At 38.0% G+C, this 25,007-nt stretch overlaps 1 protein-coding gene across 1 annotated transcript in view; it reads left to right on the top strand.

Annotated features, from left to right (window-relative positions):
- PLXDC2 (plexin domain containing 2) overlaps positions 1-25,007 on the top strand; it is a 289,186-nt gene that overhangs the window by 203,744 nt on the left and 60,435 nt on the right. The window contains exons 5-6 of the mRNA XM_081970903.1: positions 12,903-13,025; positions 21,534-21,652. Of these exons, the coding sequence (XP_081827029.1) occupies positions 12,903-13,025; positions 21,534-21,652 (242 nt within the window). The remainder of the gene's footprint in view (positions 1-12,902; positions 13,026-21,533; positions 21,653-25,007) is intronic.

Genomic DNA, 25,007 nt, shown 5'->3' with positions numbered 1-25,007 from the left:
CTTTCTCGCAACCCTATGAAGGAGGAAATGCCAAACCACTTCTAAAAACCTAGAAAATAGGAAATTGTCCAGACAATCTCCAACAATTGGGCATGATAGAATTGAAGAAAATTAAATATTGAATTAATGTGTTATATGAATATTTAATATTTTTGTTTCTATAGAGTCTGTGTGTGGGAATTTGTGTGTATGCCTCTGAGTATCATTGCAGGGAGATTAACATGTCTGCCATCTATGTGTGCTAAATTTAAGACCTAGAATTGCCTTCAAGTTGGCACATGTAGGAGCCTGAACATATACAGTACATAGTGATATTTCCAAGTTATAAATTATTCTTAAACAAATTTTATTTGTCATGCTTTATTTCTCAATATTTGGCCATTTGGATGCCATTTCCTTAATAAATTAGTCTAGACTAAAGATCTGACGCTGATATGTATTCAAAGCATCAAGGGATTGACAAAATGGCCACTAAACCCATCACAAAAATGTCAAAAAAAGTGAGTATGCATATGAAAGTTGTTTGATAAAGAGAAATCTTGTGAGACCTATAAATCTGAATCATAGGTTATATAACAGACTAAATCCTGATATTTTATTTTAAAAGATTGTGAAAGGAATCATATCAAGCCTTTCCCCTAATCTTTTCTCAGCCAGCTAGCATTTTTACCAAAATTCAATCTCACAAGTGTTTGCTGTACATTGATGTTGCAAATGTGAGCATTGTTTGCCTAGCATGACAATTTAAAAATGGAGAACTAGAACTAGCCAAGCAAAAGAAATCTCTAAATTGTTTGGGACAAAGGCAGTATAAAAAGCTGTAGGAGATTGTTTTTTCATCTCTCTCCCAAACTCAAGTAATACTACCAAACTTCTTATTTTCTTAACTAAACATTCTAAGATTGTCTTTAGGATGGAGAATCATTGTTGTCTTTTTTTTTCCCAATGTTAATCTTGATGAAATTATGAAGACATTTGCAAATCTCCAGAGATACATTATTGAATAAAAATTTCAGGCCTGTGGTGGGAATGGAACTCAGATTAACATTCTTTGCTGGTGCAATAAACAATAATAATCACACCAATAATGTAATATAAATACTAAGTATATTTGTAGGTACCAATTTTGTGGAGTCTAGATAGAGGAAGGAGTAAATGGGAATATATTTGTTTTTAAATGAGCTCTCTGGTCTTGATAGTGGTACTTAAACCAAATGATAGCAAATCATTTTTTGTCTTTCTCTAATGAAGATATGTGGCAAAATTCTCAGTACATTTTATTTCCCTTTTGCTAGTAGTTGATCTTTATATCAGACTACTTGGCTGAGTTGTTCTGTGATTTGCCTTTGTATGCTCAGCAAATGCAGAGCCATTTAAGCTCTTGGAGGGAGAAAGAAAAGATTATTGAAGGCAAAAGGCAACAATGAGTTAAGGAAGCTAAGACTTAGAGCAAATGAATCCCTGCCTGTTAATGGAAGACCGTTTGCAATTGAATTGTAATAAATTCCTCAGCACCACTCCATCTGGCAAACTAATTTATCTAACTTATCAGCTTCAGTAAAGTAGAATGTTAAACTTTGTAAGAAAACTTGTTCCATCAAAGCAATATTGAAAGAAAGTTTGAGGGTGGTGATGCATCCCAGGAGCTGCTACCTGCTAAACTAGATGTTGCAAGTTATGTTAGTGTTTCATTTATCAAGCCAGTATTGCAGTTAACTGGGAGTCCACTTAGTTAGACTGAATTATTTATGTCATGAAACCTGCATTTTGGAAGTTTTAATAGAGACAATTGAGCTGATCTAATTGTCTGTTTCCATAATATTTAGCAGTTCCAAAGAAAACTGAGCCTTGGTGTTCGTTTAATAAAACATTAATTTTAAGTGAGTTTTATGCATTTACCCATTCCTATACTATAGTCTTAGTCAAACTTTGAAAAAAGGTAAGCCTATTGAGCAGTGGTGGGTTTCAAAAATTTTTGGAACCTACTCTGTGGGTGTGGCCTCCTTTGTGGGAGTGGCTTGCCAGCCATGTGACCTGGTGGGAGTGGCTTGCTGGCCATGTGACCGGGTGGGAGTGGCTTGCCGGCCATGTGACCGGGTGGGAGTGGCTTGGCAGTCATGTGACCGGATGGGAGTGGCCAAGACAATGTCACTGAATTTTTTGCCCCAATGAATGATCTACAAAAAGAAGATATCAAAAAGGAAATTTATTATTTTGTGCACTTACTACTTAAATAAGATTAAAATAAGTACACAAAACAATAAAAGAGATACTTACAGAAGGTAAGTAGCTTACTACTTAGTACTTGCATTTCAAAGGAAATAAATACATATTTAATTTTACACATGTTAACAGCTGTTGGAATTGTGTTTGCACAACAGTGGAAAAAACAAAGATATGAAAATGAATAAATATTAGAATGTGCAAGAATGAATAAATTGACAATTAAAACCAAGAAGGCTTTGAATACTTTTTCATGTGGAATTTGTTTTATCAATTGCTAACTAACAGAAACAGCAATTAGAAATCTAAAAGTATGAAAGAAAACACCAATTATGAAAGGAAAGGTCATTAAAATGTATAAGGAAATATTATTAGTACTTGATCATTATTAATGTGTAGATAACTGCAGGACATTACATACCCACAAACACAAACTATGACAGTGCCAGGAAAACACACACACACACACACACACAAACAATTTCCCCCCCAAAAGACTGCAGATGAAACCAGTTTTTTTCCCTAACCCTAAGAACAGGAAAGACAAAGCCACAGGAATAAAAACCATCAAGGCATTGTGGGAAATTATAAAGGACAGTGCCAGGAAGCTCACAGAACCAGCAACCACCTCACAATTACCTAAACAACCAGGTATCACATAGAAACACACAAAATCTGGCAAAGCTGCCTTGCACCAACCTGGCCTGCCCATAGAAAAGAAGCCACCTTGAGACACATACCATACACCAACCTGTACACTTAAAAGCAACATATTGCATCACAAATAAAACATTTGCAAAAAGGAATAATATTTCTTGTAATAAACATTCTATAAACAATAAATAAATAAAAAATCCCTAAAAATAATTAAAAACCACCAGGTTCAGAGAACACCAAAGGACCCCACAGTCCTCTCCCTCCTTATCTTTTTCCTTTTTGTCCTTCGACTTCTCCTCCTCCTCCTCCTTTCCCCACAACCCCATCTAGCACTGATGATGTTACCTAGTTTGGTAGTGAAATGTCTGTAAACAAACCCACCAAGCTCAGAAAGCAGCAAGGATCCCACTTTCCCCCACCTCCTCCCTCTTTCTCCTTTTTGTCCCCCCCCCAAAGACTGCAAATGAAACCAGTGTTTTTTTCCCCCCTAACCCTAAGGACAGGAAAGACAAAGCCACTGGAATAAAAACCATCAAGGCATTGTGGGAAATTATAAAGGACAGTGCCAGGAAGCTCACAGAACCAGCAACCACCTCAGAATTACCTAAACAACCAGGGTGAAACACGTTAAATGTGGCAAAGCTGCCTTGCACCAACCTGGCCTGCACCCACTTTGAGATATATAAACCTGGTCTGAACACTTTTAAGCAACATATTGCACCACAAAGAAAACATTTGCAAAAAGGAATAACATTTCTTGTAGTAAATATATTTTATAAACAATTAAAACATAAAAATTCCCAAACAATTTAAAAAAGATATTCTATAAATAAAAAAAATCCTTAAAAACCATTGTTAAGTATTCCACCAGCAATAATTTATACTATAACTATTTTAAGGTATTGTACCAACTGTAACCATTATTCCACCAGCAATAATTTATACTGTACCATTTCAAACTACTCCACACACAATAATTTAAAATGAAACCATTAAAAACATTCAATACACAATAAATTACAATAAAACAATTTAAAACAATTCTATACACAATACATTTTAAAGTATTGAGTATAGAATATTTTAAAATGGTTTATTTTAATTTATTTTGGATAGAATCTTTTTTAAAATAGTCTGAGACAATTTTAAAAAAGAATCCATACACAATAAATTGAAGTAAACCATTTTAAAATATTCTACACTCAATACTTTTAAGTAAAAATATTTTAAAAAATTCTATGCACAATAAATAAAATATTATTTTAAAATACATTAAAAAAATAAAAGAAAAAAAACCAGGTTACTTACCAGCAGGCAGAATCAGCAGCTCTCCGATGCAACAGGCAGCAGAGAGGCAGGAAGACAGGTAAGACTGTTTAAGACTCTTAGGGCTTAGCCAGCCAGGCGAGGCTGGAGAGGGGAGGGTGGGGGGCTTTTGGCCTAGCCTCGCGGAGGCTTGCCGCCCACGCCAGCCTGGTGCTTTGTCCCGGAAAGGCCCAGGGGCCTCTCCTGGGCTAAGCTAGCTTCCCGGCGGTCGCGCGTCCCACGCGACGCCGGTGCTTCGCCCCGGAAAGGCCCAGGGGCCTCTCCTGGGCTGAGCTAGCTTCCCAGCGGTCGCGCATCCCACGCGACGCCGGTGCTTCGCCCCGGAAAGGCCCAGGGGCCTCTCCTGGGCTGAGCTAGCTTCCCGGCAGTCGCGCATCCCATGCGACGCCGGTGCTTCGCCCCGGAAAGGCCCAGGGGCCTCTCCTGGGCTGAGCTAGCTTCCCGGCAGTCGCGCGTCCCACGCGACGCCGGTGCTTCGTCCCGGAAAGGCCCAGGGGCCTCTCCTGGGCGAAGCTAGCTGCCCGCCGCCCGCATGGCCCACGCCAGCCCGCCGCTTCAGCGAGGCCTTTCCTCGCCAAAGCTAGCCTCCCGCCCCCCCCCCTCGCGCTTAGTTGCTTACCTGTGGGAAGCAGCAAGCTCCTGGAAGGCGAAGAGAAGGGAGTTTTGAAATGGAGGACCCACTTTTAAACGGTTCGCCTCCAGTCCGCTCACTGATTGGCTGGACTCCAGCCAATCAGTGAGCGGCTGGCTGGGCTAGCTAGTTTAGTGCAGATGGGCGGGGGAGCGAGCGAGCTGCATTGGGCAGATGGGCGATTGAACGACAGGACCGGTGCCGGTTCCCAGAAGTTACTTCCGGGTCCGGTTACTTCCGGGTTCGGTCGCCAACCGGTTCGCGCGATCCGGTGCGAACCGGTAGGAACCCACCACTGCTATTGAGGTCCAAGCTTTATTGTTTTTTTTTCTACTTTTCTACTTTTAACTATATGATATGTATATATCATTGCACAAATCAAGCTGACTGTAAATCCTAAGGATGGATGGGTGGATGACCAGATTGATCAATTGATGGATTTAATTGGCTAGTTAACTATTGAATTTATACATCACCCATATAACCTATGTAAGTAACGCTGAAGAGTTTACAGACAAAATAATAAGTAATACAAAACATTATTTAAAAGACAATTAAAAGCAAAATGAAAACAAGGCTAAAATTTACAAGTTTAAAATCAAAGTTAATTTTTTAAAAAACCTAAGTTAATCAAAGCTGAAACACTCACAAAGCTACAAGGAGTACCCTCAATAAATCAGCGATCCCACAGAATACATAACACTCTTAGAACCCCATGCTAATTAGCAAAATTAGATCTTGAGATTCTTACAGAAAACTAGAAGAATGGGAGCTTACCTCATCTCTGGATGAGATGTTTGATAGGATGAGGGAGACAGCAGAGAAGATCTCTTTCTTCATTGGAGTTGTACTCTCAAACCATTTAGAGAGCACCAGAATGGGAAAGTTTGAAGAGAGAGGGTGGAAGAGTGTCTGTAGCATCTAAGTAAGAATTGTGTGATATAGTTGAAGAAATAATATCCCAATATAAAAGAGGAATTGTTGGAATTGTTCGTAGAAGCTTGGTTTTTGTGCTGTTGTTGTTTTTTGTCTGGGAACAAGAGGGAGATAATAAAACATGGAACCACAACTAAATTGTATGTCAACTGATTTTCCCAAAAAGAAATTTAGGGGAAAAAACATAAGGATGGGTGGAATTGCTCCTTCCAAATTGTTTCCTTAATCGTCACCTAATGCACCATTTTCCACCTCTATTCTGGTGTTGTTTTAAGGACCAGTTCTTTGGGGTGGCTCAGTGGCTAAGACACTGAGCTTGTTGATCAGAAAGGTCAGCAGTTTGGTGGTTCAAATCCCTAGTGCCGCGTAACAAAGTGAGCTTCCGTTACTTGTCCCAGCTTCTGCCAACCTAGCAGTTTGAAAGCATGTAAAAATGCAAGTTAAAAAATAGAGACCAACTTTGGTGGGAAGGTAACAGCATTATGTGCCCCTTCAGCATTTAATCATGCCAGCCACATGACCATGGAGACGTCTTCGGACAATGCGGGCTCTTCGGTTTTGAAATTGAGATGAGCACCGCTCCCTAGTTGGGAACGACTAGCACATATGTGCGAGGGGAACCTTTACCTCTTTGGGGACTATCCAGGATAATTGCCATAGCATTATTTTCAGTGGTCTGGAAAATTTGATGTCTTTTCATATATAGACATTGAAAAGTCTATATATAGAATAGAATAACAGAGTTGGAAGGAATCTTGGAGGTCTTCAAGTCCAACCCCCTGCCTAGGCAAGAAACCGTACACCACTTCAGACAAATGGTTATCCAACATCTTCTTAAAAACTTCCAGTGTTGGAGCATTCACAATTTCTGGAGGCAAGTTGTTCCACTGATTAATTGTTTTAACTGTCAGGAAATTTCTCCTCAGTTCTAAGTTGCTTCTCTCCTTGATTAGTTTCTACCCATTGCTTCTTGTTCTACCCTCAGATGCTTTGGAGAATAGTTTGAGTTCCTCTTTTTTGTGGCAACCCCTGAGATATTGGAACACTGCTATCATGTCTCCCCAGTCCTTCTTTTCATTAAAGTAGACACACACAGTTCCTGTAACCGTTCTTCATATGTTTTAGCCTCCAGTCCCCTAATCATCTTTGTTGCTCTTCTCTGCACTCTTTCTAGAGTCTCCACAACTTTTCTACATCATGGCGACCAAAACTGAATGCATTATTCCAAGTGTGGCCTTACCAAGGCATTATAAAGTGGTATTAACACTGCACGTGATCTTAGTTATACTTATTCTTGATCCCCATTCAGTCCTAGCTAAATTTCTATATTAGTCAATGAAATAAAATAGAAGAGTCATTAACCTTCATAGCTGATCTCAAAGACCCTGGAAATGAAAGTCCTAAACTTTTTTCTCCCAACAATACTGTAAAATAGTATAATTATTAGTTTGGGTCAAAATATGGTAATTGAAGTTTTCTTTTCAATTTTAAGCATCTTTTCCATACATGGATACATTCCAGATGTATTTATTTCAATTTCAAAAATCCTTAGCCAGTGTGGCCATTGATGGGAATTCTTGGATCTAAAGAACATCTGAAAGGAAAACCTTTTTGATGTTTAAGAAATTTCTTTAGAAGATATTAAATAAGTCTGTGCAAATTATTTGATGAGACACTTTATCCTTGAAAAATGCCTCAAACAGAACTGTAAAGCAACTGTTTGAAAACTATGGCTGCTTCAAGTTCTTCTGGATCCATGTATGTATGTATGTATGTATGTATGTATGTATGTATGTATGTATGTACGTACGCACGCACGCACGCACACACACACATACATACATACATACATACTCTTCTGGACCCATATATATATGGGATCTATACTAGTCTCCCTTTATTTATTTATCAGCACAGATGCAACACACACACACACACACACATATTCTGAAAAGGTCAGAGTAGCTGTGTTACACCTACAGGCTGAAGATTCAGAATGCTGTTTCATTCCAGGATTTACACAGTTCTAAATTATTGTAGGTATATTTGGTAAATACCAATCTAGCAATCAAAATATAACTGTCTGCATTTCTGATTTTCTATTACTGTCTTTTTTTTAAAAAAAAACAGTAATGTTTAAAATACTTTTATGCCTTTATTATCACTCCATATTTGTGAAATTTTATTGGTAGTGTAGAATAGAAATACTATGGTTAGTGAATATTTTATCACTCTACCCAGTAATACCTTCCTTCCAAGATTCTCTTAATCAATATTGTGCAAAAAATATGGAAAAAAAATTCCTACAATTCTTTTATTTTTTTTCTTTATGATGCATTTGATGCAGTTATTTTTTGGGGGGATATCTTCTAATATAATTTATCCCTTTTTCTGTGGCTATAGACATTGTGTAGCTTTCTTCATCATGGATTATCACATGGCATGTGAGCCAACACAAAATTATATGGGTTGTGTACCACACCCTATTTAGTGTGGAATCTTATCTTTTTGGAAGCAGATTTACGTCCCACCAAAAAAATGGAGGGTTGAAACTTAAATGTAATGAGTTGGTTATAATCACCAAAATTTGCATTTAATTTACTTTAAATGGTATCATTACTTGCACAGGCATTGGCGAGAACTAGATACTGCAGCTGCTATTCTGCAGGAATCATATGGCCTAAAAAAATCAGTGGTGTCTTGTAAATGTGTTTGTTCTGCTGTTCAGTATAGGTTTTTGTGCACATGAACAAAGGACAAAGAACTGACTTAAACCAGCAGTTAAAATAGACCGTAAAACATGTTGATCAGTATGAGGAAAATTATGCAGAATGCTGAAAAGATAGAATGGGCTGAGGGGAAGTTATTTGTGGTGTGTTCTCTAGATGTGGGTTGATACACCAAGGAGGACCCTGTCTCTATTCACTGGTCATAGAATTTTAATCTTTGTTGCAACCAGGGAAAAAAATAGGCTTGTAATAAAGATACAAGAAATGAGCAGGAATGGGTTAGAGAGGGCTTTGACTCTATCTAAAGGCCAAGTGTCTGCCTTTAAGGTAGGAAGTAGCCCAAAAAAATTTAGATACTCAAATTGAAGCCAGATTGTGGACAGAATGAGGATGATAGTGGTGAGGATTACAACTATAGTGTACAGAAAGGAAACAACAAACAAACAAACAAATTATATTATATATATATATATATATATATATATATATATATATATATATATATATATATATATATATATATATATATATATATATATATATATATATATATATATATATATATATATATATATATATATATATATATATGCTACTCTGATTTTAAAATATTAAAGATTATACTAAACCTTGCTATGTGGAATAATATTGATCAGAATTTCCAGGAGTATAGCAAATATGTCACATACTGATATGCCATATTCAATTTTCCCTGTCAATATTCTGTTATATTTTTTCATCTTCAATTTCATGGGAATTTATTTTGGGGGGGAAATGAGTAGTAGAGCAGGCATGATACTTGTCTGGCTTAAATAAGAAGTGGAAAGCTTACACATTTTGAAGGCCTCAGCAAGTGGAAGTAAATACCTTATACCCTGTTGTGCTGATCTCTGCATTTTCAACATGTCAGTGTGATATTATATGATTACGTAAGCAATACTGTTGTCTTTGAACCCTTTAGGCAAGAAGAAGAGTTTACCTAAAATTTTATTTTTTTAAAGGGACTCTTTACAAATGTTGACTTTCAGCATAATAATCTGTCCCATAAAGTCACACTGACAGGCATGCTCAAGTAGTGTAGTAGTGTATGCTCATTGGAAGTGTTTATCAGAAAAAACTATTCCTTATATAATCATTGCTGGTAGACAGTTATATTTTTAGCTTAGTAAGCACTTCCTGTATCACTAAGCTTTTAACATATGGTTTTACCATGCACTGTCTCAGTTGTAAAAAATGAGCTCTTCTTTGACAAACAGCTTGATCTTTCTCTGTTGTCTTGACAAATACCACTCTGAGGTTAAGCTGCTTCACCAAAGTATGCCTTATGTAGATGCAAAACCGCTATACAACTAAAATATGTGCAGATTTTCAGTCCATATGTAAATTCAATTATTGCTAAGGGAAAGTTGGGAAGAAAGTTGTTCTGGATCTATTGGTGATGTGATGTTTATTTATATGATTCCTAGTTACTAAATATGGCAATAATATAAATTGTCTCTTTTTTCTTCTTTGCTCCTGATTGGTAGCTGAAGATTGAAAGGTAGGACGCAAGAATGGGAATTTCTGAAAGAGCAGGAAACTAAAAGTCTATTCCTGAATATCACATGTCAGAACATAAGCAATGCCCTGCTAGATCAGACAGACCCCTTCCCCACCTAGTCCAACAGTCTGTTCTCATAGTAGCCAACTAACTATTCTATCCTCCTAGCAAATGTCTTCAGAGGCAGTCACATTGCTATCAAGCCTAATAGTCATTGATCGTCATGACTTCAGTGAATTGTACCAACACTTTTTTGAAGTCAGTTGAGTTGGTAGCCAGCATCAAACCTAGTGGTAGTTCCATAGGCCTCTAGAAGTAATGAATTCCAGATTTAAATTGTGTGTTGTATAAACTATTAAAACTATTTAACACCACCGACAATATTGCTGCTCTACAAAGCAACCTTGACTATGTGTCAGAATGGTTGAACAATTGGCAACTCCAAATCTCAACCAACAATGCTCTGTCTTACACATTGGCAACAAAAATCAGAACACCAAATACAGATTGGGCGGATATGACCTCGTAGACAACCCTCACTCTGTCAAGGACCTAGGAGTACTCATCTCGAACAGTCTAAGCACCAGAGCTCACTATAACAGCCAAATTGCCAAAAAGGCATTAAGAGTTGTTAACCTAATTTGAGAAGCTTCTTCTCCGGTAACATTGTACTGCAAATTAGGGTATATAGTTCTCGAATACAGCTCATCTGCCTGGAATCCACACTGTATATCAGACATTAATACAATTGAGTGAGTCCAGAGGTATTTCACGAGAAGAGTACCCCACTGCTCTGCTCATAATAGAATACCTTATGCCACCAGGCTGGAAATTTTGAGCTTGGAAAACCTAGAATTCTGCCGCCTACGGTCTGACCTACTGTAAGCATAGTACACAAAACTGGGAGAGAGGAAATTGGTAAAGATTTGAGCAAAAATCAATTTACTGAAATTTCTCACAGTTTGAAAGCATCCATTGTGCCATTTCATAAATAGAATTTTCACATTTGGGATAGCCATCTTTTGACACACAGTACCACTGAATGCTATTAGATGAGTTCTGTTATAAAGTATAAATAATACACTTTATTATTTGAGTGTGCCATCCATATTACTAAGTTCACTGAGGGACATATATTTAAGTCACGGAACATTTATTTATAACAAAAGCACTTATGTCAGCGGCTGCACAACTCACTTCTATGTTTGCTTTTAAATGTCCTAGTCTTATTCTCTAAATTATATTATAATTTTTAATCTCCTTTGGTAATTTAGTAATTCCATTAATTTATTCTAATAGTTTAGAACATACTGTATGTGTTTCAAGCTATAGATCAGCTTTTTCCGAGGTACTTCTTTTTAGAATGTTGAATTTCAACTCCTATAATTCACAGCTAGTGCTTGCTTGTTTGGGATTATGAGAGTTGAGGTCCAATACATCTGAAGATGAGGAAGATTTCAGAAGCTTCAAGGGCCTTTCAAAAAAGAAGATTAAATACTTTAGGAAACTATAGATTTTGAACACTTTTATAGGCTCCTGTAGCATCAACTAAGAGCAAAAACTGTTGGAAAACTGGATCTTAGACAATGTAAACTAGTTTTTGCCAAATGTCTGTGGAAATATATTCAAGAATCTGCTTAGCTGACATTTGTGGTTGATTCAATGTGTAAGTGGGAATGATAAAATGTTCAATACATCAAGTAAAATTCTACAGTTGCTTTTGTAATTGAGGTGACATACAAATAGATTAAATAAATATGTGTTCATTTAAATCTGATTAATTTTGTGGCTATCCAGCTTTTATTGATTGGAGTTGTCATTGGAACAATGATGAATTTGTAATTATTTTTCTCTCTTCAAGAAAAAGGTTAAAATCATCTATTGACATTTACTAAGGAATATAATTTAAAGATGAAATTATAGTTTGCCTGTTGCCTGGTGGATACAGTTTGCAGGATTGCCTATAAATTGCATCATTTGGGAATAATGTGAATTACAGTCCAACACATCTGGAAAGTATCCATTGAATGTGGTTGCTTTAGAAAAAAATTACACAATCTGACATGAATCAAAATAATAGCATCAGATTGGGAAATTGCAATATAAAATTGTCCTTTTTGTAATCGGGTGTTTCTAACTGAATTCAACAGCACTTAAATATGAGAGAAAAAGTGAATGATTGGGAGTCCAATAATAGGAACTCTCCAGGTAGGATACAGTCACTTAAAATATAATGTGACAAAAATTCCTTACTTTTTAAAAGTTTTTAAAACAGAAAATCTACATGGGGATTTTCTATATATGTTTGTGAATAGCTACTGAAATAATTAAGGTTTAAAGTAATTATCCCAATCTGTACTTCATTGGATGTATTTTTCCCTACAATTTCAATGTTCTGAATCCTTGTGCAATACATATATCCATGATAGTGCATTAGCATAGTTCACAAAAGGTTGTGCTACGTAAATGTGGCAATCTTTAAAAAGCCACAACATACATTGTTGTTTTCACATAAGAAGAGGCAATCAAACTCGTGAATCCAGAAGACCCTTCGTGTAATTGTATACATTTTTTCCCTCTTTTCAAAGTGGTTGATGTTCACAAATCTTCCTTTAAAACTTTGCTAATCTGAAGTTGATATTTTTCCCTATCAGGATTTATCCTTCTTTTTGTTTTTATATTTATTTTATCCATCACTGAAATTCTGATGTTCTTTAGCAACTCAGATTCATTCATAAAGACTGAAAATAATTTTCTTGGTGAAGTTCTATGACACTCTGGCAGCTTCTAATTAAGGGTAGCATGTATTATCTTTTTAATGACAAGTGATGTGATTTTGCTATTTGTTTCCTTTTTACAGGGTTTATTTACACAGGAGAAGTTGTACATCAGATGTTAACAGCAACACAATATATTGCACCCTTGATGGCCAATTTTGATCCCAGCGTTTCGAGAGATTCTACAGTAAGATACTTTGATAATGGTAAGCATGAATATTTTTGTTCAGATTACTTTTAGTTTAGCTGCTGTTTGTTTTCCTTTGTAGGAAATTACACAATGGGTTGATCATAATATTTAGCTCTTTAAAATGTGGTACATTTAATTAGCTATTCCTCTGCATATAAGACTTTAATTTAGTTAACATTTTGCTGGTAGAGTCTCTTGGCATGTATTATCCATTATTATAATCCATAAAAGCTATAAAAGCTTTAGCTGTTATATAAAATTTCCGTTAGCATTGTTAAAAAAGCAAATATATAGTGTTTTCTTTTTAGTACCATCTTCATAATAAATATCCATTAATGAAGTAAAAACATTTTTTCTTTGTGTCACATAGACACATGCGGCATATTGTAAAAACACAGAGGTCAATAAACTTCATAAAGATAATTGAAGTGTCAGTACTGTATAATATTTGAATAACCCTTTTATTTACTGGTCTCAAAGGTCAATATCTGACATAAAATTGTAAGATGCAGAAATAAAATCCAATTTTGTTGCTGGAATCATATAAAGAATAAACATATTTGAGTTAATTAAGCCATCCACTCTGTCATAGATTTACAAAACATAAAACTGGGAAAGAATGTTGTAAATAATTCAGCCCAGCTCACTGTTCACTTATCAGAATCCACTACTATAAGATATTCTTGGCAGCTGCCATCCTGCCAAAATTTTCAGCAAAAGGGAATCTACCACCTTTCTAGGTAGGATGCTCACCTTCTTTACACTTCTCCTTTTCACATTCAGATTTTTGATTCTAACCTATTGGTCTTTGTCTGTTTTAAACAGGGAAAACATGTTCTTCTGACTAAGACTTAGGTACTGTTAGATGGTTATCTAATTCATTTTAGTTTTCTCTTTTTTCTCTTTTATAAGCTAACCATCTCAGCTCATTAATCCTTCCATAAGACTTGATTTTTACTTCCTACATCATCTTACATGCTGTCCTCTGAACCCATTTCAACCTTTCCACTCCTGTAAACGTCTGTTTAATGTGAGATTTAGATGTTTTTAAAATTTAAAATTAGAGGAACAAGCATTGCAGTCACAGCATTCACGTTCATTTGAATTATTGCTGATTTAACAGCTTGAGTTTTGAAAAAATAATAGGTTTATCTATCTTTAGGCTAGAGGGAACAAAATAATTTTGTTAGTCTTTGATCACTGAAGCAAAGAGATTTCCTGTGAATTACAATCATAACAATAAAACATTCACAGTACACATACAGTATATAGCCATGATGGCGAACCTATGGCATGTGTGCCACAGGTGGCACGTGGAGCCCTTTTTGCTGGCACACAAGCAGTCACCCAGCTCAGACCCACTCTGCCAGCCAGCTGATTTTTGAGTGTCTGGTATCAGCAGGAGACACATATGAATTTGTGGTGAATGCGTGGGGCGAGGGGGGAGAGCACACATTCAGGGGGGTGAGGGGATGCGGCACGGCTGTCCCATGCCCCATTTTTGGTGCTTCTGCACCCCACCCCCAGGCATGCATGGGCAACTCTTGTTTTGGTGCTAGCAGACCTCCTGTGAAGCCTGCTGGCACCAAAGACAGGGATGGCTTTGGTTCTCTCCTAATGGGAGAAGATCAGACCTCAACCTTGACTTGAAGTGGGGAGCCACTCTGTATTTTCATTCCCCAAATGAGTTTGCCCCACTCAAAGGGGAGGGGAGAGGCCAAAAAGAGAGCGCCAAAGCTATCCCCAAACTGAAATATTCCAAGCGCTATGAAACACATGTTCCCGTCGAAAGAAATTGGGAGTTCTCCCATTCCATTGCAGGAGAGATGGCCAGATGGACGGGCTTTCTCAGCTACTGCCACATGAGGATAACTCTCTAAAAAGCTGGCTTGCCTCTTTTTCCCACCCTCAAGTGGGAATCGCCGCGAAAGGGGCCAGCAAGGTGGCGGCACTTGGCTACAGGTGCATTTGCAAGCTGCCTGAAGTTGAGCCGACCATCTAGCAATGCAGGTCCAGAGAATAGCAAGAAGGAGGGGGGCTGTTTTCTGGAAAGAGGGGAGAGGGGACAATGGCCATAGCTCCTTCATGCCTTTTTCCACCCGTCCTTTCCTTCCTGGGTGTGCATGTGCTTCAAGCCTTTGGCTTGAAAAATGGAAGCAGGCGAGATCTCTACCATCTTCTTTCAAGTGATTTTGGTCATTAAGACGGGCCACAATCAGCTTTTCTTGCCCATTTCCTCTGCCTTAAAGGGCGACATGGATGTGTATGTGTGTGTGCTCATGCCTGAATACAGTTACTTGAGCTCGGCAGTAATAGCACACAGGGTGCACAACTTTCCAGAAAAAGTACCCCCTCCTTCTTGCTCTTCTCTGGACCTGCATTGCCAGAGGGCCGGCTCAACTTCAGGCAGATTGCAAATGCGCATGGAGCCAAGCGCCGCCACTTTCCTGGCCCCTTTTTGGGTGATTCCCACTTGGGGTGGAAAGAAGAGGCAAGCAGGCTTTTTAGAAAGTTCTCCTCATCCGGCAGGAGCTGAGACAGCCTGCCTGTCTGGCTACCTCTCCTGCAATGGAATGAGAATCTGCCTGAAGTTGAGCCGGCCGTCTGGCGATGCAGATCCAGAGAAGAGCAAGGAGGAGGGGTTGTTTTCTGGAAAGAGGAAAGTGGGGACAACAGCCATTGCTCCTTCACTGCTTCCATCCCTCTGCTCCTTCCTCTAGCCCTGTTGGACTTGCTTGCCCCCAACCACACTTTGTCACAATGTTTGTTTTCATTTAGCTGCCACTTGAACTCTTCAAAGTCCAACATGGCTAGGGGAATGAGAAGTGGGAATGGCAGCTGGCCGCCCAGGCAGCAAGTGCTGCCTTGCTCCCTTGAGCACCCGAGCCAGCCAGTCACTCTTGTGTTTCCCTCTGCTGCTGCAGCTTCCCTTCTGGAGCAGCAGAACTGCACAGGAGGAATGCCGGAGAGAGAAAAGGAAGGATTAGGAATCCGTGTGCGCTCGGCCATCACCTCTTCTTTATCATCTCCCTACCTCTGCCTAATTTGGAGTGAGTCTGAAGTGATTTGGGAGGAGGGAAGTGATGCCCCAGAATAGCAGCAGCAGCAATAGCTGCAGACAGAAGGGCTGCTCAGGTGCGCAGGGAGGCAGGGAGGGAGGCAGACACGACCGGCTGGCTCCTCCTCCTCCTGCCAGCCTCACTCTGAACAGTGTCCAGTATGGCAAATTTAAGGGATTTTCAGGGCTGAAATTGCAAACTAGGGTGCATGGTGTGGTACTGTGCGTGTGGTGATGATACGGTCGAGCTCGGATGAAGCTGCTCTGAGATTACAAGCCACAGCGCTGTTACTTGGGATGCTTCTTTCTTCACTGACCCTGCAGGGCAAGCCAGCTTGCAGTCTCCGAGAGGGGTGGACTGCATGGGCAAAGCGGAGCATTTCTGTAAGGGCAGGATGCCAGCAGCAAGCTGGGTGGCTTGCTCCTCTGCGGTCTTGCCAGTAGGCATGGCTGGCTGGCTGGATGCTGCCTGAAGTGTGAGGCTGGCAGGAAAAGAAGCTGCTGCCACCTCTGCAAAAGCAGGCCATTTGTGCCGGCAAAGGTTGGTCCAAAATGCGGGGGGAAGCATGCATGGTAGGTGTGTGTATGTGCATGGGGAAAGATTAGTGAAGGGTCTGTGCATGTGCAGTGGCTGCACATGGTATTATGGATGCTGGCATGTGGGAGTGTTGATGTGCGCGTTGGCACGCAACGGCAAAAGGGTTAGCCATCACTGGTGTATAGTATATGCATATAAAATTCTATAGTTACATACCAGTGGTGGGTTTCAAATTTCTTTAGAACCTATTCTGTAGATATGGCCTATTTTATGGGAGTGGCTTGGTGGTCATGTGACTGAGTGGGAGTGGCTTGGCAGTTATGTGACTGGGTACACAAAACAAGTATACAATAAGTACACAAAACAATAAAACAGCTACTTACAGAGGAAATATGGCTGTCCTTGCTGGTTTTCAACATTACAGATCACCTTACACACACACTTCCATCCCCTCTGCCTCTTCCTTCTTCCTGGGTTCACTCAGACATTTTTAAAACTCACAGCCTGTGCACAGCACACACACTTCATCCCCTCTGCCTCTTCCCTCTTCCTGGATTCACTCAGATATTTTTAAAACTCAGAGCCTGTGCACAGCACACACACTTCATCCCCTCTGCCTCTTCCCTCTTCCTTGATTCACTCAGACGTTTTTAAAACTCACAGTCTGTGCAAACGCACACAATTCCAGCCCCTCTGCCTCTACCCTCTTCCTGGATTCACTAAAACATTTTTAAAACTCATAGCCTGTGCACAGAGCACACACTTCATCCCCTCTGCCTCTTCCCACTTCCTTGATTCCCTCAGACGTTTTTAAAACTCTCAGTCTGTGCACACGGACACACTTCCAGCCCCTCTGCCTGTTCCCTCTTCCTGGATTCACTCAGACATTTTAAAAAGAGTGGAAGAGTGTGTGCATATACACAGGCTTTGAGTTTTCAAAACATCTGAGTGAATCCAGGAAGAGGGAAGAGGCAGAGGGGCTGGAAGTGTGTGCGTGTGCACAGGCTGTGAGTTTTCAAAACATCTGAGTGAATCCAGGAAGAGGCAGAGGGGCTGGAAGTGTGTGCGTGTGCACAGGCTGTGAGTTTTAAAAATGTTTGAGTGAATCCAGGAAAAGGGAAGAGGCAGAGGGGCTGGAAGAGTGTCTTCCTATAGTATCTTCCAGCCCCTCTGCCTCTTCCCTCTTCTTGGATTCACTCAGACATTTTTTAAAACCCACAGCCTATGCATACGCACATACTCTTCCAGCAGCCCCTCTCCCACTTCCCCAACATCCCCCCCCATCTCAGCCACTCACCAGTTCTTTCTTCTTCTGGTTCTTCTTCTGAGAACTTTTCGGCAGCATGGTGAGGATGGGCGGGGCGAGTGAAAGAGCGAACGAGGGGAGGGAACATTCCAGTGCGGGGTCTCCTGACCAACGGGTACGGGAAGGCATGCTGAATTTCACCATCTGGTACGGTTGTACCGGTCCATACTGGTTGAAACCCACCCCTGTTATATACTTATATATACCTTGCCCACCTTTAAGTAATTTTTAAAAATGTTTCTTTTTGTTCTGAAGACCTTAGGTTAAAGTACTGGGAGGGCCCTCATTCAGTTAGATGTGATGTAGTTGGAGATTAATGTTGTCACTTGCAAGATAGGTTATGATTTTATATAATTCTAGCTGTACCCGGCCACACGTTGCTGTGGCCCAGTCTGGTTAAATGGAAAAGAAAGAAATGAGAAAGTGCAAGTTTCTAATATGTTTAATTTCACAATGCTTGTGGGTATACAATATTTTGTTGTTGTTCCATTGTATGTGCAGATATAGAGATTGTGTGGTTTGCTGACTCTAGAACACGCAACATATAATTGTCCATGTGAGAAACAATCTGTGTCTAGATCTAAACCACACAATTCTAAAGATTGGCCCTGAGTTTTATTGATGGTGATTGCAAACGCCAATCAAATTGGGAATTGCAATCTCTTAAATTGAAATGGTATATTTGTTGGAAACATAGGAATGCGAGGAATGAGGATATCTTCACCTTTGAAAGGTCCTGTCAAGATTGTTGCTTCTATGGTCATTTTTTTTTTACTGCAAGCCACGTGCTATTGCAAAGCTTTGGCTGGTTGATATTTCGCAGCATGATAATTGGCACGCCGATTTTCAATTGCAGTACGTGCGGTGGCATCCCTGGCAGATCGAGTGAATTCAAAAATTCTGTTGGATAATTAACCGCTTCATCTGCTTCCACAACAGTGTCAACGGACTTATATGTGACTGCCTCACTTTGAATGTTAGACTGAATAATATTGTTAAGTTCGTAGACATATTTGTTTTTGGCCGCAATAGCTTGTTCACTCAGCCAATCGTGATTCTTATAATTGGTTTGAATATGGGGAAATACTTTTTCAACCAATTCTTCTTTTGATGTCACTAAATTGCAGAGGTTATGAGGCAATGAAATTCGTCCTGAGGTCAGATCAACCGGCACTTTTCCGTTCCCAATTTCTAGCAATTGATGTGAGAGTATCTCAGCTGATCGATTGTTTTGCAGCTGGACATGCATGTTTGTAGTTAATTTTAATGTCTTTACGTGTCACCACAAAGTAGAGTATTTCAGGCAAGCATTTATTTCGTCCGCTGGTGTCGATCGAGGAATTACAGGTAATGTTTGCCTGAAATCTCCTGCAAGCAATATTAATGCATTCCCAAAGGGTCTGATGTTTCCTCGTAAATCTTGCAATGATCAATCAAGAGCCTCGAGCGATATTTTGTGCACCATTGTGCATTCATCCCAAACAATAAGTTTGCATTTCTGCAATACTTTTCCCATGCCGAATGCTTTGGAAATGTTGCACATGGGAGTTTCAATGAATTGCATGTTCAATGGCAATTTCAAAGCGGAATGAGCAGTTCTTCCACCTGGTAGCAATGTTGCAGCTATTCCTGACAAAGCAAGAACTAAGGCATGTGTTGCTTTTATGCCCAGCAGATGGCGCTGGTTTTCAAAAAAGTATGTTTTTACAAAAAAACATGTTTTTATCTGTCACAGGTGTGATATCTATATAATATACTTATATAAAAACATGTGCATATTCGAATGCAATGTTGTGTCAAAATTTCAAAGCAATCAGTGAAGAACTATTGGAGATTTGAGATTTTGAACAAACAAACATTACATTTTTATTTATATAGATTGATTATTTTAACTTGTGAAGCCACCGAATTGTTTTGAAATTGTGCAAGCTAGAAATTAAATCAATGAATTAATTAAAAATATTAGTTGCAAAACTTGCAACCTCAGATAAAATCACAAAACAACCAATCCTAATATAATTAAAAACTAAGTCAATATCCATTTATATCTACATATATACTGCACTCCACATAATATTTCTCGTTTCTTGAAGAAATAAGTAAATACACCAGAAACAAGGACCTTGCAGCTCTTCATATTTTTATTGGATTCTAATTTTTATAATCAGACCAAGAAACAGGATTTCAGAAGCAAATTACATTTGGCTGAATGAAAAATGAGCTCTAATAGATGCCCCCATGTTACTTTGTTGTACCATCATCTTCTTCCAGATATACTTTTTTACTCATTTTCCGGCCAAGCCAACCAGTCTGAGATTTCCTATAGTCTCTCCTCCAGGTATTATCCAGGTACGGCCTATTTGATTTTCAACATCAGCTTCCTGTTACCATCAAACTGGGCACTTCTGGGGAAGCATGAATCAATTGACAATTATTCTTTAGTAATAGAGTTTGATACCTTTGGTATCTTCCATTTTTAAGACTTACAGACTGTTAGTCACATAGCTCAATGTAGTTAGTATTTCAAGTCCAAACTGTATAATATTTATTCCATTGAGGTAAGTTCCCATAACTAAACACTACAATTTTAACTTGCCATAGCATTTATGAAATGTGATGCTAATAGCTAATAGAAATATTGTTGTGAATTGTGTTTAAAGAAATTTGAAAAATACATTGACAATTGGATAAATATGTATTTGGTATTAGACTCAGACTCAGATACATGGAGCCTACAGTTTTACCATATGTCTTGCATTAAATATTTCTGCAGAATTAGAGCCTCAAATAACAATAGGACTTAGACCTAGAAGCTGCCACAGCACTCTCTGGGTGTCAACATATTGCTTCCAACAACTAAATCCTCACTTTATTGATATGGTAAGGGTGGAAGGTTGAATCAACCTTGAGCTCATCAAGATCAAACTCTGGGCTATGTGCAGAGTTTCCCTGCAATACTGCATTCTAATCATGTGCCACCAGGGCTCCTTTTGCAAGACAGCTGTATTGTCTCTGCATGAAAAAGATTTCTGTAGATCCTTGGGAGCTATGCAGTATATTTAGAGGAAGCCTATAGAGAATGTAATATAGAGGTCTAATTAGAATGCAATTGTTTCTTATATTAAATGTACAAATTCCATGTTCTTTGTTCGTTTTCCATTTTCAGAGAAGTATTTGTTAGTACTTTGGCTCTTTTGCACATTAGTCATTCAATTTACAGTTCTCTTAACCTGCATTGTATCTTTTATTATACAAAAAAAATATTTCCAGTACTTCTAGAAGGTTACTGGGAATTGATTTTTTTTCATAAATTATTTAGAAAATGTTTCAATAATCCTGAATTTTACATTTCTTTATTTTGTTCGCTATGTCATAAAAGGGTGTAATTACACTTCCTGTATAATGTCTGTTTTAGAAGATAATTACTACTTGAATTGTAGTAATATGATTACACTCTTCCTCAGTCTAGGCTATGCTATGCTATGGCTTACATTGACAACAGATTCTAGGTATTCAGATAATTTCGTAAGATATCAAAGTCAAGGAAGTCAAATTAATTTATTAAATTACAATCATATACTTCCCTCCAGTATGTTTTTGTCTCCTTTTCCCATTTTGATAGGCACTGCACTAGTTGTTCAATGGGATCATGTTCATCTACAAGATAACTACAATCTGGGCAGTTTCACTTTTCAAGCAACTCTTCTCAATGATGGTCGTATAATTTTTGGCTATAAAGAGGTGAGTCTGATCAGGTAATTAATTGTTTTACTTCAGGATAATAAAATGTAATAAATATCAATACAAGATCAAATAAAAATTTTCACATGGTAAAAATTCTAGATCATTAGTCTTTTAGTTTCTAGGATCTAAGATTTACAGATAGAAACTATTATAAAATAGAAACACTTGGCTTCTATATGAGGAAGAGAGTGCTATGAGATGTAATGGAAAGTAAAGTATCTTTTGTATTTTAGGCATAACCATTGAAACAGAGATAGATGACCTGTGCTCATTCAGTTGTTGCTGAATACCAAATACCACCTTTCCTAATGAGTATTCCCATTTGTAAATGATGCTGGGATGATCAACATCTAGAACACATCAGGTTCTCCACTATTAATTTTACACATCACAGGTCAATTGGTGGAGTTTTAATGCACATGTTTGGACTGGCTCTACTGCCTAACCTTCTATTCATATGCCTATCAAACAGCAAATGTTTTGTTAAAAAAAAATTAGAAAATGTGGGACTATTGAGGTGATAATGTGACATTACATTAGAATGTTCCACACTTTGTTTCTGCCTTGATCCATCCAGCTCTTCGCATTTGGCAGCTGCTTGTAACACACTCTTGAAACACATTGCATTATCTCACCTCATTTGTTAGAACATACCTTGTTCTGCTCTGGGAAATTTTTACTGGATGAAACAACTATGGATTTTATTCTTGACAAGGAAAATAAAATGGATGCAAACAAATATCATCCCAAGCATCAGAAATACTAATGTGCTAGAGGGAGCTTCAGGTCTCCTCATCCTCTCTTCTTGGTTGCAAATAGGTTAAATGAATCTGATAGTCAATATAAAGCTTTAAAAGGTAAGCATATGACATTTTTATGTTGGGGAAAATATATTAGGTATTCACTTCTGCTATCTGGATATTATAACAATAGGAGCTTTATTCAGTGATCCTGGAAGACAAAAAATAAACAAATGAAGTCAGTAGGGATATCAATAGGGATAAAGAATTGGACTAAAACACTAGTTTGATATCCTGATTTGATGACTCTTATTAATATAAATCAGTTCTCACTTAAACAACTCAGGAAATATATGGTGTTAAATAGAAATGTTTCTCGTGTTGGGGAAGAGGAGCTAACGTCACAACGATATGGACGTGTAGTCTCGATGCTCCGAGACTGCTGCCAATACTTTTGTTGCTCGGTGGTCCAATTGGACCTAAATTGCCCCGTAGAGATGGTGAACAGCAAGAATAAGTCTTGCTGATCTCAGGGACACTGCAAAGTCCCTGATCGATCCAAGAGAAGTTTTTCAAGCCGGCGACAAAAAGTCCAGCCCCAGGCTGATGAAGTTGGTACGGCTCCAGAATGGAAGGGAAGCGGAAAGAGAAAGTGTGTCCATCTGGTGAGGAAACTTTACTGTTTTGGAAAAGACTGCCCCCCCCCAAAAAAATTTAAGTTAAATTAAATCCAAAAGCAGAAGAAAATAAGCAGCAAAATTAACCTGTATTGGATTGTTTTGGATAGTGTGTTTCTTTTTCTTTGTAATTATACTTTGTGCATTGAAGTGCTCGCAACTTTTTTCTTTAAAGAGAATGGATCAGTTTTTCTTCTTCCATCTTTTTTATTTTTTATTTTTCAACCTATGGATTAAAATCTTCTTCTTTATTTCAATAAGGACTTTTATTACTTGCTATTACTTCTATTTAAGAACTCTGTTTCTTTTAAGTTTGAAATAACATTAGAGAGTGGGAAGCAATGCTGCCACTTGGAGGCTGGAGACTGGAGTTTTTGAAACAATGCACTTTCCCTTTTCCTTTTGATACCACTGACCTTGTAACTTGAGGCTTGGCAACTTGTTTATAGAAAGTGGTAAGAAGCAAGGGTACAAATTGTTTTTACAGGTGCACTTTGAGAGTCTTATTGGCAGTGGGAGAGAAAAAGAAACAGAACTTTCTTTTTTGAAGATCATAAATGAACTTGTGTTTAAGCTAATTTAATATAAGAAGCCATGAAAGCCAACGTGGCAGTATCTACCAGCTTGCCAAAATGGCACAATATTCAACAGAAACAATAACTTTGCAAAACAACTTGGCTGGAATTCAAAATTTATTAGAAATAACAGAGAGAATTGAGAAGAAGATGGAAAAAATAGAGTTTATAACAGCAAAAAATGATGGAGTCAGAGTCGCAAAAATTGAAGGGGAAAATGATTACAAAGATAAGGCAACTGATTACTTTACCAGTGGAATGAACGTGGTTGAAAGTGGGAGAAGGGGAGTATGGAAAAGGGAATTAGATCGACAGAAAATATACCCCGGATTTCAAGGCACGGAAGAAGAAAAAAGAGGAAAAACGATGGATTTAAGGAGAGAGAACTTCTCAGAAGCAAGATTGACAACCAAAAATAAGCTGATTAAGGTAGCAGATGGAGGGCATCGAGATTACTTAAGTGATGCTACAAGCAACAAGCTGCAGAGAGAAGTCCACAAAAATTTTATCAAGGAAATAAATAGAAGATCAATTCCACAAATAACAAAAGAAATAAGACTGTATTATTACTGGAAAGATACAGGCGGATATATGAAAGTTGATAATAAAAAATTAGTTAATTTTAGTAATTAGTGATTAGTAATTTAGCAATTTCTAGAGTGCTATATTAAAAAAATAATTGATAAGGATAATAAGGTACATACCTGTGTTGGTTTGATGAGAGGAAATTTGATATAATTAGTGAATGAATTTTTATGTACTGGTTTAATAAAAGAATTGGGATATAAATTGTAAACAGCTATTTCGAAAGGAGGATTAGAAACCTTGTTATCAAACATAATTAATTTTTACTTAGAACATGCTATAAAGGGGTAATGTTATTAGATGACATTAGAAATAATTAATGAAATGCTACGATGTGCTTGTGTTTTTTAATTTTGGACTATTTCATGCAAAAGGATGTTAAAACAACCACAGTCAAATGACAAGTGTGGTATGTTGATAGTAAGATGTATAAAGATTTTTGATTTAAAATGCATAATGTGATTTGAATTATAAGTAATGATTGTGGAAGAGATGCATGAAAGTTATTTGTAACCAATCGACACACTTCTACAATATGATTAGTGATTAGTAATTTAGTAATCTTTAGAGTGATATGTTAAATAAATAATTGATAATGATAACAAGGTACACACGTGTTGGTTTGAAGAGAGGAAACCTGACATAATTAGCGAATGAATTTTTATTGATAAATAACAACTATAATAATAATGAAATGACAAGGGATATAGTTAACAATATATATATGTACTGGCTCGATAAAAGGTATTGGGATACAAATAGTAAACAGCGACAT

This window comes from Natrix helvetica (genome assembly GCF_964273705.1).
Source record: "Natrix helvetica genome assembly, chromosome: Z".
NCBI classification, from domain to species: domain Eukaryota; kingdom Metazoa; phylum Chordata; class Lepidosauria; order Squamata; family Natricidae; genus Natrix; species Natrix helvetica.
Note: the sequence above shows the minus strand (reverse complement) of the source record. Positions and strands in the feature narration are given on the sequence as shown.